Raw genomic sequence first — 14,637 nt, forward strand, 5'->3', positions numbered from 1 at the left:
AGATAAGGCTAAGAGTGAGGACGAAGCCAAGAACACTTCACAAGAAACCGTCACGATCCAATATTGTTGTTCTTGAAGAGATAGAGTTCGTGTTACCGCCTTGTTCCTTTGACACAAAAACTCCCCAGGGTTGAAGACTTTATTCCTAATATCCACGAGCTGCCTGAGTTCTATGATGGTTTGAACTTTGAAGATGAGGTGTTCACCGCGTAAAGTTGGTTCTTTGACTTTGCAAAACTCGAGGTTGAGTTTCTTCAAGCCCGGGAGAACTGATGCAGATAAATCACCTAAATGGGCTTATTTTATTGGAAATTAGCTTTGGGTTGGGTTATGTATGTGTTGGGCCTTTGATCGAGTGGGCCACTTTAATGGGCCTATAATATGGGTAGAGGCTAGGCATACGGGACTGGTCAAGTAAGTGTCCTTATTTTTTATTTTAATTGTTATTAAGTGTTTTAGGTAGGCTGGATTAGGATTCTATAAGTCTAGTGCTGTTTTGGGTTAGTTACTTCATTATTTTTGTTTTATAGTCAATTTATGTTACACTATTAGTTAAGGATTGGGTTAAGCCTTTCCGTTTTAGTGTTTGAGTCTATTTTTGAGTCTTCTATATAAGTTTGTAAGGGGTTACAACCTTGTTCACGAATTTGATTAATGAGATTTTGGCTTGAGCCTTTTCTTTACTCTGTGAGATTCAAATTTGCTGTGAGATGCAGTGTTATGTGGTGGGACTCCATTTGAGTCTTGGTGGGATGCTTAGTCATATCTTTTTCTTCTTCATTCTTCCTTCTACATCAACATTCAAGTAAATACTCTATTGTTTTCTACAACTCCATATCTTGTCCAAAATTCCAAAACAAGTGTTTTTTTTTGCTTTTAATATCGACATTGGCTGCTATAAGGAAGATCCGATCAGCAGACATCCCTATCTTTTTTCAATGCAAACCTGGGCTTGTTGGGTTGCTTATAGGCCCTCCTGAATAATAGATGACTCAATGGCAAGAAATAATGACAATTCTGTAATTATATTGAAGTTAACCTAGGAGATGGCACTTTGGTAAATTAATGGAAATCCAAAGAAGGCTAACAAGCAAAGTGAAGAAAAGGAATGAAACTTACGTAAGTGATGGGAGGGCAAATTTGGAATGAAATATAAAATAAGGGATAATGGGGAATAAAGGCAAAAGAAAAGGGTATTAAGGGAAACAAAAAAAATAAAATAAAAGGATTTTAAGAATCGTGGGAAGGGGGCTGTCTTCTTCAACCTGATATGTATATGGCTATGGCGATAAGGCAGCAACATGTTTTTGGAAGAACCTCCACACGACAAGCCCAAACAAGCCAATATTCTGGGAGCTGTCTCGCAGTGCACAACCCTATGAAGTTCAGGTGTTATCTCAGCGATACAGCCTTGATTCATTAAGCAAAAAACTCTCTGAAGTTATCCCAGGCAGCAGTTACTGGTTTCACTCTGAATGCAGTTAGATTATTCGTAACAGAGAATGATTTCGGGCTAAGCATCTAGGGTTTAGATCGCCTACGGTTTACCTAATGGATGCCCAGATTCTTAGGAGGGAAGGAGTTGTATCAATGGAGATCAATCCAACTGTAAGCGGCTGCTATTACTGTCCAGAAGCAGGGGATGAGGAAAGAAAAACCAGAAAGGAAGAATAATGCAAAAGTCGACCTCGAACCAGGGAAACCAGCGGGAGATCGATTGCAGCCAGGATCAACACGATAAGGAACAAATTAAATAACTAAAACTCCCTGTTTTTTTATTGTTGTTTTCTATTACATATGAATGGACCCCATTAAGGATAAGAAGAAAGGAGAAGAAGATCAAGAAGAGAAGATAGAAGAGAATGGGGGGTAGGGGATGGCTCTCTCAGCCTAGGTCTCTCACCCACAACTATCCCAGCTATTGAAACATGGTATTTCTCCCATAACCGATGGCAAGCTTGGCCGCAAATTCTATTCTCCAATATCTGTTTCTATTACAAGAGGGGCTGCCTATTTAATGGAATAGGTCAGCTTACAAAATTAGAAACTTAAGAAATAGTAACCTCTAAAAATAGAAACTAGGGTTTATAGTTCAGCCAACATGCAATGAACAAAATTAGAAACTAGTAAATATAGTAACTATTAAAAAGAAAGAAACAAAATTAGAAACTACTAGATAACTAGATTTAATAACTAAGAAACTATTACAAAAGTAGAAACTAAGTTAATGGCAGCTTCTAATAGAATATTATACCAACATCCAGTAGCTAATTTCACACCAGCTGTCCATATCAGCCCCCAAATCACTGTTCACGTGAACAGTAACTCGGGTACTGTTCATATGAACAGTAACTTCCTTTTTTTTTTAAAATAAATTTCTGTCTTGGTTTCTTTTCTTCTTCATGCTTCTCTCTGGGCTGGGGCTGCCTTAGGTGATGCTCCATCGAACCAACAAACTTGCCACATCATCAGACCAGGCTGCTTCTCACAGTAGTCGAATCCACAACCTTGCTGGGCTGGTTTTGGGGCTTGTTTCTTGCGGGAACATATGGACTTGTGATCTACATCAAAGAACCTGAATCTATCGTATTAATCTGGTAACAATAAGAAACCAAATTTCTTTAACTCGAACCTGATCTTCGTTGATTACAAGCTAGTATTTAAAGAAAATAACTGAAATAAATTCCTAATGCAATTCTATCACTAATTAATCTATTAAAATAAAAGATTACAAGATAATCCCTACTAATAAAAATCGTAATAAATAAATAAACTAAATATCCTACTGAACCCAAAGACCCAATTGAACTTTGTTCGTCTGGCTTGGGTTCTCTAACGGGTTTGGCGCGGGCCATGGAACAGCTCCTGCATCACTGTTGGGGCATCAAGACCTCCCTAAAAGAGGCTTTCGACCAAGACCTGGTGCAGATCAGGTCTGCTGATCTGGAATTATTTAAAATCTCTCTATTCTGCCCTTTTTATTTTCTAAATTTATTCTTTTATTAATTAGTCTTAATCTGACCCTTAGATCATCATCATTTTTGGGAACTTGTTCCTCTATTGGGCGACTACAATCCACCAGAATCTAGTGTCCATCTGAGTTCCTGATTGGCTGTAATTAGAGTTTTCATCTATTCTGATTTATTTTTGCTGATTTCGCTGTTTTGCTAACTGGATTAAATCTGGCTGTTGAATCATCACAGTATTTTGGGGATTTGTTAAAGTAACATCAACTTACCTTTGACCAGAATTTGAATTCCATCTGATAAGGTTGACTTTTGACCTTATTTTTTACCCTTTTTTTTCTCTGTTTTGGGTTTTACTTAGGATCTTGTTGAAAGGGGTGTGTAATCTGAACCTAGGGTTCATCCTACCAACCCCCAATCACTTGTGCATCGGAGAGATGAATACCTCTCCGATACACTCCTTCTCTTTTGGAATCTACAAAATGAAAAAACCCAAAAAAATGGGCAAATAAAATTAAGCAAGGGACAGATAAGAAACTTACAAATATGAAAAAGAGAAAACAAATCATGGGCTACTTTTCCTTTTTTACACCCACACGCATACATTCTTTAGGCCTTGGTGATTTGGAGAACCAGAGGAGGTTGGTTTTGGTGTGGGAGTTTTTGGCCAATGTTTTCTGCTATTCTCTATGCTTGCAGGGTGATGCAGCCAAGATGTCACTAGCCATTAATGCTCCCATGACATCACAAGAATTTAGTGCCCACTCCACTTTCTCCCTCTCTTTCAATGGCTCTTTTTCAACAGCTATTTTCCAATGGCTCCATACCAACGACTCTATTTCAATATTTCAATTGCTCTTTCTCCTCCTATATATATATATATCTTTTGGCTTTTAGAAGTTTGAGTTGATAATGTGTAGTTTTGGAATTTGTGGGTATGCCATGATGCGCCCCAATGTGAATTTTAGGCCGTCTAGTGGTATGTGTGTGTGTATACACACACACACACACACACACACACACATATGTATCTTTTGGCTTGCAAAAGGTAGAGTTGATTATTTGTAATTTGTATTTCTTTCAAAACTTGTGTCTGGAAATTGCCTCTCTGCGAAAGCAGAGGTAAGGCTGCGTACATTATGACCCTCCCCTGACCCCACAATGGCGGGAGCCTCGTGCACCGGGTATGCCCTTTTTTGTTTTATTTTTAACTTGTGGGTGTGCCATGGTGAGCCCCATTGTCAGTTTGAGGTCCTCTAGTGGTGAGTGAGTCCCACACTTGGGTAGGTGAGTTTCCAAGAGACCTAGAGTTAAGTGGTCTTCTTGGACCCTTGTTATCTTGTACTTTCTTTATTTTTATAATTTATTTTGAATCCTCCCCTTTTGAGCTGCATCAATTTGGTATTAGTGCAAGTTATGATTCTTGTGGTGAGCAAGTTCTAAAAGTGATCTTAAAATCAAGAATCAAACTTGACAATTGAGAAGGTTGCTAAGAATTGTTTCGTTACTCCAGTAGACAGGCACTAAACATCTAGTATTCAACGAAGCGCAACAAAAGGTTGTTTGCGGAAAAGAAAGATAGTCGCTTCAAATTAGAGGACAAGTTCTTTCAAAGCATGGGATAATGACACAACCATGATGTCACTAGCCTTTAATGTTCCTATGAAATCCCAAACATTTAATGCCCACGCCATTTTCTCCCTCTTTTCCAACGGCTCTTTCTCCTCCTTATATATATATATCTTTTGGCTTATAGATGGTAGAGTTGATAATTTGTATTTTTGGAACTTGTAGGCAAGGTTTAAAGAATCGGTATTAGCTATGGTATTAGAAGGGTGATTTTAAGAGACGTATTGTATCGGAGAGACGCAAGATATGCTAAAGATATGTATAGAAATTGTTAACAAACCTATGAAAATGCTTAGGATATGCAAAATATAATTTTGAAGCGTAAAACACTATAAATAAGTAATAAGTAAAAATATCATGTATAAAAAAGGACAACAAAGTAGAATGAGACAAGTGCAATCAATTGATTATATATAATTATGAGATTTCTTGCATGTACTAATACCAAATTGTATTAGATATCATATCGGTACCTTGAAGTGGGCGGGCCTTGGTGCAATGGTAAGGTTGCTCCATTGTGACCAAGTGATCACAGGTTTGAGTCTGGAAACACCCTCTCTGCGAAAGCAAGGGGTAAGGCTGCGTACATTATGACCCTCTGATGCAATCTGAAAATCCAGATTAAGGATCTCAGATGCAAGTAGGCCCAATAATCAAATCTGTAATCAAATCCGAGCTAAAGGAAGCAACTCCGTTGTCAAGGGAAGAAATAAGATTTATGGAAGGGGAGGGAAGAGAGATGAGATCGATCTGCTTGGGAGAAACCAGAAAGAAGAATAGAACAGAAGAGAAGAGAAGAAATTAGATTTGGATGATGCAGGGAGAAATTTGCTCACAAGGTTCTTTTCCAGAACCTAGTCTACATGTTGGTCCAAGACCAGCACCAAGCCAAGCCCAGACCTTGCGGATAGGCTGGCCAAGACCTGGCCCTGCTGAATTTATTTTATTTGTTTTTTTTTTTTTGGTCCACTTGGGTCCATTATTTTGGAACAGCTGCTGGAGAAGACTTTTGGTATTCTTAGTGTCTTCTAGAATTCCAAGAGTTAGTTAATTTTCTTGGTTTACGTTTCCTATGTATTAGGGGTGGGATTCAATGTTTTGGGTTTAGTTTTCTATGTCTTGGGGGCAGATATCTATGTTTAGGATTTGTTATCTATGTATGGGGAATTCCAAAGGGGTTTCGGAATTCTAAGAGTCTCTTTAATGTTATTGTGTTGTACTGAAGATTTTTATCTCTATATAATGCAAGTCCTGGCTGCTCTCAAAAGGCAACCTTGAATTGAAAACAAATTGCTCTCATTGAGAACTTTTGCTTGTGAGACTTAAGTGGGATCAAAGTAGGACTCCCCTTCGATCATGACCTCAGTGGGACTCCGACAGTTGGGCAACTAGTAGGCTGCCACCTATATATCTTCATCTTCAACTATCGTCAACCTCACCATCAACATCTTACAATCTGAACTCTCCAACATCTACAAAGTATTTTCAAATCTGTTCATAATCTGGTTCTTTATTCTCCGCCAGATGGATCCTGGTTGCTTGACACCTAGTCTTACATCAATTGGTATCAGAGCATGGCTGGATAGGAGAATGACCTTGATTTAAATCCTTAATATTCAAGACAAGAGTTTGACTACCTAATGGAAGAACAGCCTTGTTGGTTGTTGGTGAACGATGGTGTTACAACATCATTTCACAATCCATTGTGGATATATTGTCTCAGACAAACGAGATAGTCATTGAGCTTGCCAATCAAGTGATCGTTGAATTTGAAATGTTCTCATACTATGACAGAGGTCAATGCCAAATCTTTCCAAGTTCAAAGAAATTTATCAGAGTTGGTTGTGATTAGCTAGAACAGCGAAAGGGTGAGATTGATCGATCGACAATATTTGTATCCTAAGACCCTCACATCTGCGCATGACTCAAGTTCTGAGAGGATTAAAGCCAGTAATGACCACATCAATCGTGCAACCACAGGAGGAACCGACTGATTCGACACAAGAAGAAGAAACAGTGATTGAAGCATCATCAATCACAGTTGAACAGACCGAAGATTTTACTAAGACAGCATATGTTGAAGAAGTTCAAGTACACAAAACAGAAGAAATTCAAGAAGAAGGCCAAGCTGAAACAGTAGATGAGAACATGATCAATACGTTCAACACTTCCATTGAAGCAAAGATTGCTCATGCAGATCCGAAGATTTCTACGGATACTGTCCACTATTGAGATAATGAATAGTGAAGTAGTTTCTAAAGAATATGTGGTTAGTCCCTTCGTAACTGAGATTGAACCAGAGGTGGAGACTGAAAATATTGATTTTATTTTTCCGCCAAACTGTTTTGACGAACGTGAACCACAATTACATGACTACATCCCCAACTTCAGAGAGTTGCAAGAGCATTGTTTTGAATTAAAGTTTGATCTCCATCACGCCAAGCTGATCCCTTCCTTGACCAAAACTCTAGTTCGAGTTTTTTCTAAGAAGAGGAGAATTGATGTAGGGAGAAATTGGCTCACAAGGTTCTTTTCCAGAACCTGGTCCATATGTTGGTCCAAGGCCAACACCAAGCCAAGCCCAGACCTTGCAGATAGGTTGGCCAAGACCTGGCCTTGCTGAGTTTATTTTATTTGTTTTTTTTTTTTTTTTTTTGGGTCCAATTGGGTCCATTATTTTGGAACAGCTGCTGAAGAAGACTTTTGGTATTCTTAGTGTCTTTTAGAATTCCAAGAGTTATTTAATTTTCTTGGTTTACGTTTCCTATGTATTAGGGGTGAGGTTCAATGTTTTGGGTTTAGTTTTCTATGTCTTGGGGGAAGATTTCTATGTTTAGGATTTGTTATCTTTGTATGGGTAATTCCAAAGGGGTTTTGGAATTCTAAGAGTCTCTTTAATGTTATTGTGTTGTACTGAAGATTTCTATCTCTATATAATGCAAGTCCTAGCTGCTCTCAAAAGGCAATCATGAATGAAAACAAATTGCTCTCTTTGAGAACTTTTGCTTGTAAGACTTAAGTGGGATGAAGGTGGGACTCCTTCGATCATGACCTCAGTGGGACTCCGACGGTTGGGCTGGGCTGCCACCTTTATATCTTCATCTTCAACTATCATCATCCTCACCATCACCATCGACATCTTACAATCTGAACTCTCCAATATCTACAAAGTATTTTCCGATCTGTCCATAATCGGGTTCTTACCAGATGGATCCTAGTTGCTTGACACCTAGTCTTGCATCATTGGGACACCAATCCCGTATGCACTGCTCAACAACACCTAAACTTTAAAAAAAAACTATATTCTTTACTCAAATCATCTCTAATTGAGTAATTGATTGGGGGGATGTATTACTGTTGTAATATGGGTACAAGGATAGAATTGTCTATAAGGGTATTTTGGTCTTGTACTCATTCTAGAATATTCTATCCATGTCATAAATCAAGTTGGCCTGTGTCTCATTGACACAAGTCATTCTCCCAAATTCCAAGATTGATTTCATCATGGTATTCAGAGCCAAGAGAAATCGATCTAGGGTTTCGTGTCATGCTTGAGAGCCACAGCACAGCCGCCGCCATCCCTCACCAAATTGTAGCATCACCACCATAGCACCACCACTTCCACCTCTCTCTCTCTCTCTCTCTCTCTCTCTCTCTCTCGAGCCTTTCTCTCTTACCGCGAGACTACTGCCCCCCTCCCCAACTTTTTTTCCCGCCTTTTTTCACCCCTCCACCACTTTTCGCCTTGACTTATTAGTCAGATGTCCTGTCAAACCTCGGGAGCCAACAACAAGAGAAATAGACCTTGACCATATGAGGTAATTGTTTCTATCAAGCTTGACAGAGTTAGTCTAGAAGGCCACACCAAGGATCTTTGTTGGAAGCTCCATGGTCGCCCCTCTGAGTCTCGTGGGCGTGGTCAATCACGGTCTAGAGGCATTGCTACCCATCAGTCCATCTCTGAAGATCATTCATCTAGTACACCTCTCTCTACAGATGAGTTGACTCACCTACTTAGTTTGATGTCTAAATGGAAGCTACTACTCCGGCACCTTCGGCCCATGCCAGTGTTGCCTCTACCACTACTGCCCATTCCTCTAAGAGTTCTACCACAGGTATTGAGTTTTGTGGTCATTGCTCCTCTGTCAAATCAATTTCTTGGATCATTGACTTTGAAGCTACTGACCACATGACAGGTTCCCCTTCAATTTTTTCCCAATATTCTCCATTAGTTGGTAATAATAAGGTTCGGGTTGCTAATGGTTCTTTTTCTCCCATCTCAGGCAAAGGTGTTATTACTTATTCACCTTCTCTTTCCTTATCCTCTGTACTCCATGTTCCAAAATTTTCTACTAACCTGTTGTCCATTAGTAGTCTCACACGTGAGCTGAATTGTAGAGTAACTTTTTTTCCTTCTCACTGTTTATTCAAGGCTTGGACACGAGCAGTACGATTGCATGTGGGAAGATGGAAGGTGGCTTGTACCTGTGAGAGCAGCCTCCTACTGCATTATCTACTATGGCTTCTCTCCCAGGATCTGCTTCGAAAGCCCTTGCTGATTTGCACACTTGGCATCGTCGATTGGGATACCCACCCTTAAGAACTCCTCTAGTTTATTTCCCACTTTTACTAAATCATGTAATTTGAACAATTTTCACAGTGATGCTTGCATTCTTGCTAAGCAAACCAGACATACCTATCCTGTTTCAGATAAACGTAGTTTAGTTCCTTTCAGTTTAATTCATTCTGATGTGTGGGGCCTTGCCCGGGTGTTTTCTTCTTCTGGTTATCGTTGGTTTGTGACATTTATCAATTGTTATAGTCGGACTACATGGGTTTATTTAATGCAACAGAAAAGTGATGTCTTCCATATTTTTCAACATTTTCATAACATGGTTACTATTCAGTTTTATGCCAAAGTCAGAATTCTTCGGTTTGATAATGGAACTGAGTACTCGGTTGGGACCTTTCAGTCTTATTTTTCTGCCCATGGGATTATCCATCAAACCTTCTGTGTAGATACTCTACCTCAAAATGGAGTAGCAGAGAGGAAGAACCGTCATCTTCTTGAGGTTGCTAGGTCCTTACTTTTTGCTATGAATGTTTCTGTTCGGTTTTGGGGGGATGCTGTTAGCACTGCAGCCTTTCTTATTAATAGGATGCCCTCTCGTGTCCTGAATAATAAAAGCCCCATGAGAAATTTGATCCGGGGGGTCTCCAGTGTATTTTTTTGGGATACTTTGCTACCCAAAAGGGATATAAGTGTTCTCATCCTTCTTCCCGGAAAGTTTGTTTCCATGGATGTTGTTTTTCAGGAAGATGTTCCCTTCTACCCTATCCCTCTTCAGGGGGAGTCTGTTCAAAATGAAGAGGTCCTTCAGATTCCTCCTACAGGGCTGCCATGGGAAGAAGAGGAGGTTCTTGAGGATTGGGTTGCTAGTCAGGAACAAGATCAAAGCCAGAGTGAGATTCCTATTCAGGGGGAGACTCCTGTGCCGATTGAAGCCACGGTTCAGCCAGGACAGGAAAATATGGTTTAGGGAGATAAGCCACTAAAAGTAGCTTCTAGGAAGAGAAAGCAAGAGCAGCACAAGCCTACTACCATCTCTCCTACTGAATTGACTGAACGGTTCCAGGTCCTATTGACCCTGTTACCTCTAGTAAGCAACCATCTATTCCTATTAGTGATCCTACTTTAGAACTTCCTATTGCTGTTAGGAAGGGTAAACGTAGTTGTACTCATCACCCTATCTCTAATGTGGTCTCTTATGACTCTTTGTCTCTTAGTTTCCAGACCTTTCTTGCTTCTTTGTGCTCTGTTTCTATTCCTAACTCTTGGTAGGAGGCAATGGTACACACTCGGACTAGAAAGAAGCTATGGAGGAAGAGGTGAGAGCCCTAGATAAATGGGTTTTTGCAGTTAAACATAAAGTTGATGGAAGCATTGAGCGATATAAAGCCAGACTGGATGCTAGAGGGTTTACCCAGACGTATGGGATCGATAACCAGGAGACAATTACTCTAGTGGCCAAAATGAATACTGTGAGAGTGCTCCTATCTTTTGCAGTGAATCATGGATAGGACTTATTTCAGCTAGATGTAAAAACTGCCTTCTTGCATGGTGAATTGGCTGAAGAGGTCCATGGACATTCCACCGGGTTTTGATTCTCGGAGGACCCAGGGAAAGGTGTGTAAACTCAATCGAGCTCTCTACGGGCTGAAGCAATCTCCTCGGGCGTGGTTTGGTAGGTTCCATAAAGTAATGGTCTCCATTAGATTCAAGCAAAGCAATGCGGATCACGCATTGTTTATTAAGAAGACTACCACACATGTAACTATGTTGATCGTGTATGTGGATGACATAGTTATGACAGGAAGTAGCCAGGAGGAGATTGAGTTGTTGAAAAAAAAATTGGGCACTGAGTTTGAGATCAAAGATCTGGGTAAACTTAGGTACTTCCTGGGTATTGAGGTTGCCTATTCTAACAAAGGAATCTCTACTTCCTGGGTATTGAGGTTGCCTATTCTACAAAGGAATCTCTACTTCCTGGGTATTGAGGTTGCCTATTCTAACAAAGGAATCTCTCTATCCCAGAGGAAGAACATCGTGGATTTATTATCTGAGACGAGTATGCTGGGATGTAAGCCAGCTGAAACCCCTGTTGAACCTAACTGTCACCTCCAGTCAAAAGGAGAACCAGTGAATATGGAGCAGTACCAGAGATTGGTGGGAAGACTTATTTATCTGTCTCATACTCGCCCTGATATTCCCTTCACAGTGAGTCTGGTAAGCCAGTACATGCATGACCCGTATTCTACCCATTTGGATGTTGTTTACAGAATTTTGAGGTATTTAAAGGCTGCACCTGGCAACGGGATTTCGGTTTCACCTCATGGTCACATGAAAGTTGAAACAGATACAAATGCCGATTGGGTTGGGTCACCTGATGACAGGCGTTCTACTTCTGGCTATTGTACTTATGTAGGAGGAAATCTTGTTACCTAGAGGAGCAAGAAACAAACAATTGTGGCTTGTTCTAGTGCTGAGGCTGAGTTTCGGGCTATGGCCAAGGGTATCTTTGAGGCTCTTTGGCTCCAAGAGTTGTTGCAAGACCTTGGTATTGATGTTGAGATGCCAATGCGATTGTACTCTGACAGTAAGTCTACAATCAGCATTGCTCACAATCCTGTTCATCATGATAGAACAAAGCACGTGGAGATAGACCGCCATTTCATTAAGGAGAAGCTCGACAGTGGTCAAATGTGCATTACTTTTGTTCCTTCAGATGATCAGCTTGCTGATGTTCTTATCAAAGGCTTAAGCCCTAAGTTATTTAGTTCTATTGTTAGCAAGTTGGGCATGGTGAATAGCTATGCACCAACTTGAGGGGGAGTGTTGTAATATGGGTACAAGGGTAGAATTGTCTATAAGGGTATCTTGGTCTTGTACTCATTCTAGAATATTCTATTCATGTTATAAATAAAGCTGGCCTGTGTCTCATTGACACAAGTCATTCTCCCAAATTCCAAGATTGATTCCATCAATTACATATATATAGACCTTCTAAAATTCCTAATTTGACTCATAAAAGGACTCCTAATCACTCTAATACACTCAATAAAGTAAATAAACTCAAAACAGATTCTGTCTAGCTATTAAGTATCCTAATCTAACTCAAACAATCAACATGAGGGTTATTGAAACAGCCCATTGTGAGGTCGAAGATAACCTCCTTTTGAGGGTTATTCTTACTCATATGTTGTATTTCCGAAAATTCCCTCCCACTTATGAATTTATTATCTTGCCTCTAAGGGCTCGATATTGTATTTTTAATTATGAAACTGCCACTACCATATTAATTTTGATATTTATCATCTATGTGGGCCCATAGCGATCCAAATTAGGGTTTTCGAACCCTGGGATCACATCACCCACCCCCACTTCCTTTGGGGAAGGATGGGAATGAGGTGGAGGGTGTATTTTTTTATGGGTACCTACTTTATAGTGGGTGGGTGGGTGGGTGGGTGGGTGGGGGGGGGGGGGGTGAGACCAGGATGCTTGAACCCCGAGACCTCCTGGTGAGGATGGGCTTTTACCACACCACCCGACACCAACTGCGCTAGGCAATTGTACTCGAGTGGAGGATGTATTATTCTATTTTCTGTTTCTCTAGTTTATTATTGTCATGGCTGTGTCATCCCATTCACTAGTTTATATCCATCTATAGTTTTTGTGCAATGGACCATTAGTATAAGCTTCCCAGCATATGCTTGTTATTTTACTCTTGGTACAGAAGGGTTTATGTATTGTTGAATTATGAACAAATCTGGCTAATTTTTGTATGCAATGGCCAACATTAGCCTGAGCCATGAGGTTAGTATTAGTTAGATCATGTATATGGTTTAAAAGCATAAATTGTGTGTACAGGAACAAGCAGATCCGTTTGACAGGCATAGTCACCAAGAGTTTTTAGCAACTGCTGATTACCTTTCCAGTTATGGCATGATCACATTGATCTCAGACATGCAGACGGCTGCAGCTGAAGTTCTCAACGGGTGAGTTCCTGTTTATTGGTTGGTTTGGTTGATCCAGTTGGTCCTTCAGTTTGTTCTTGTAGACTGTTCTCTGGTGATCTGTTACATTTTCCAGTCATCTCCACATGCAGAAAACAGCTGAGGGATCTATTCAATACCAACCTACTTCATGAAACCATTGTGCTTATACTGGATATTTTCATGAGTCTGGGGGGTCCTAATCACTGGGTGACATACTTGATGCCGGAAAATGCTATAGCATACAAATATCAAATGGCAACATCGTCCAGTACACTCCTTCCTGATGTTACCAAGCTTGATCAACTCATGGTGGAGACACGCAGTGTCCTTTTGTGGTACTGGCTTATTCCATTTTTTCTCAAATTTTTTGGTTTGGTGTATTTTGGTGTGCTTTTTTCTTTCCATACTTATTCTTCCTTGTTTTCTTTCAGTGATGATTTCAGAAATGTTGTTACTATATCATTGAGAACAGTGGTGGATGCGTTGATGGATGACATTGGGTTACAATCAGGAGGCAATCCTTCAATAGGAATTCCCCTGGCCAAGCTATTGCCAAGAGTGGCGCAGATGGGTCCTTTACTGCTCGAGGAACCTGGCAGTAACAGGTTTATCCAGATCATCCGAAGGTTGCCAGAAGTTGAACTCTTCTATACTCTTCTTTATGCAAATATGCCACCCTCAGAGACGACCCAAGAAGCCGATAGCAGTTTCAATTCAACATCACCTTTTTCAGGGCAATGAGCCCAAACAGGTGTGGGATTTCAAGGTTCCTACAATCTGGAAAGAAAATAAATAGAAAGATGACTCTTACTTTGTGCAAATTGTAGCTTCCTTAGGTTTTGTTGATCAATCAGGCTGTTAAATGCATGTTCCTTAATTTAAAACACAGAGAACCTCACAGTTGGTCAAGTATTGAATCTCAGATAGATAGGATTATCATTGTTTGAACAATTTCAGTATTTTATAGGCCACCATTGTTTGAAAAATGTCAGTATTTGATAGGTTATAAGATAGATTTGAAAGTTTCTGGGACTGATTCATGGTTACTTCAGTTATTTGGGCGACACCACTGCTAGAGAAGGATTAACAAGATTGCAGCTTGAGCATGATTTTGCTAGTTGATTTCTGTAGGTAATCTTTATCTAACATGTGGTTGAGGAGGCTAACTCTGTCCTGGAGATAGAATTAGCAAACTCTGTAGACGATTGGAAGGAGCATTAAGGGCATCGTGAACAGGAAATGCTTCAGTTCCAACACAAGCTAGTATCACTGCCGAACTCCATTGCTGCATCATCCGATCAAAACAAATGATTCTCTTAACATTTGATTTGTTCATGAACTATTAAGTCAGTAACAGATACACACATCTAATTGAAGAAGAGAAACACAAAAAAGGGAAATATCCTAAATCTGGTAGTTTTTTTTTTGGTTGTGAACTTTTGATCCTGATAGATACCATTGTCAAATTGCATGTTACACTCAACCA

The 14,637-nt window shown here is 40.0% G+C and overlaps 1 protein-coding gene and 1 long non-coding RNA gene across 2 annotated transcripts in view; both read left to right on the plus strand.

Moving 5' to 3' along the window:
• The window catches only part of LOC122652927 (peroxisome biogenesis protein 3-2-like), a 28,648-nt gene extending 14,609 nt beyond the window's left edge, over positions 1-14,039 (plus strand). The window contains exons 5-7 of the mRNA XM_043846812.1: positions 13,024-13,151; positions 13,262-13,486; positions 13,583-14,039. Coding sequence (XP_043702747.1) covers positions 13,024-13,151; positions 13,262-13,486; positions 13,583-13,892 — 663 coding nt within the window. The 3' untranslated portion in view covers positions 13,893-14,039. The remainder of the gene's footprint in view (positions 1-13,023; positions 13,152-13,261; positions 13,487-13,582) is intronic.
• Positions 3,302-5,855, plus strand: LOC122652928. The gene is made up of 3 exons (XR_006331671.1): positions 3,302-3,316; positions 4,936-4,941; positions 5,704-5,855. It is a non-coding gene; the product is annotated as an uncharacterized LOC122652928 (long non-coding RNA).
• Positions 14,040-14,637: the final 598 nt, after the last annotated feature.

This window comes from Telopea speciosissima, chromosome 2 (assembly GCF_018873765.1).
Source record: "Telopea speciosissima isolate NSW1024214 ecotype Mountain lineage chromosome 2, Tspe_v1, whole genome shotgun sequence".
NCBI lineage: Eukaryota > Viridiplantae > Streptophyta > Magnoliopsida > Proteales > Proteaceae > Telopea > Telopea speciosissima.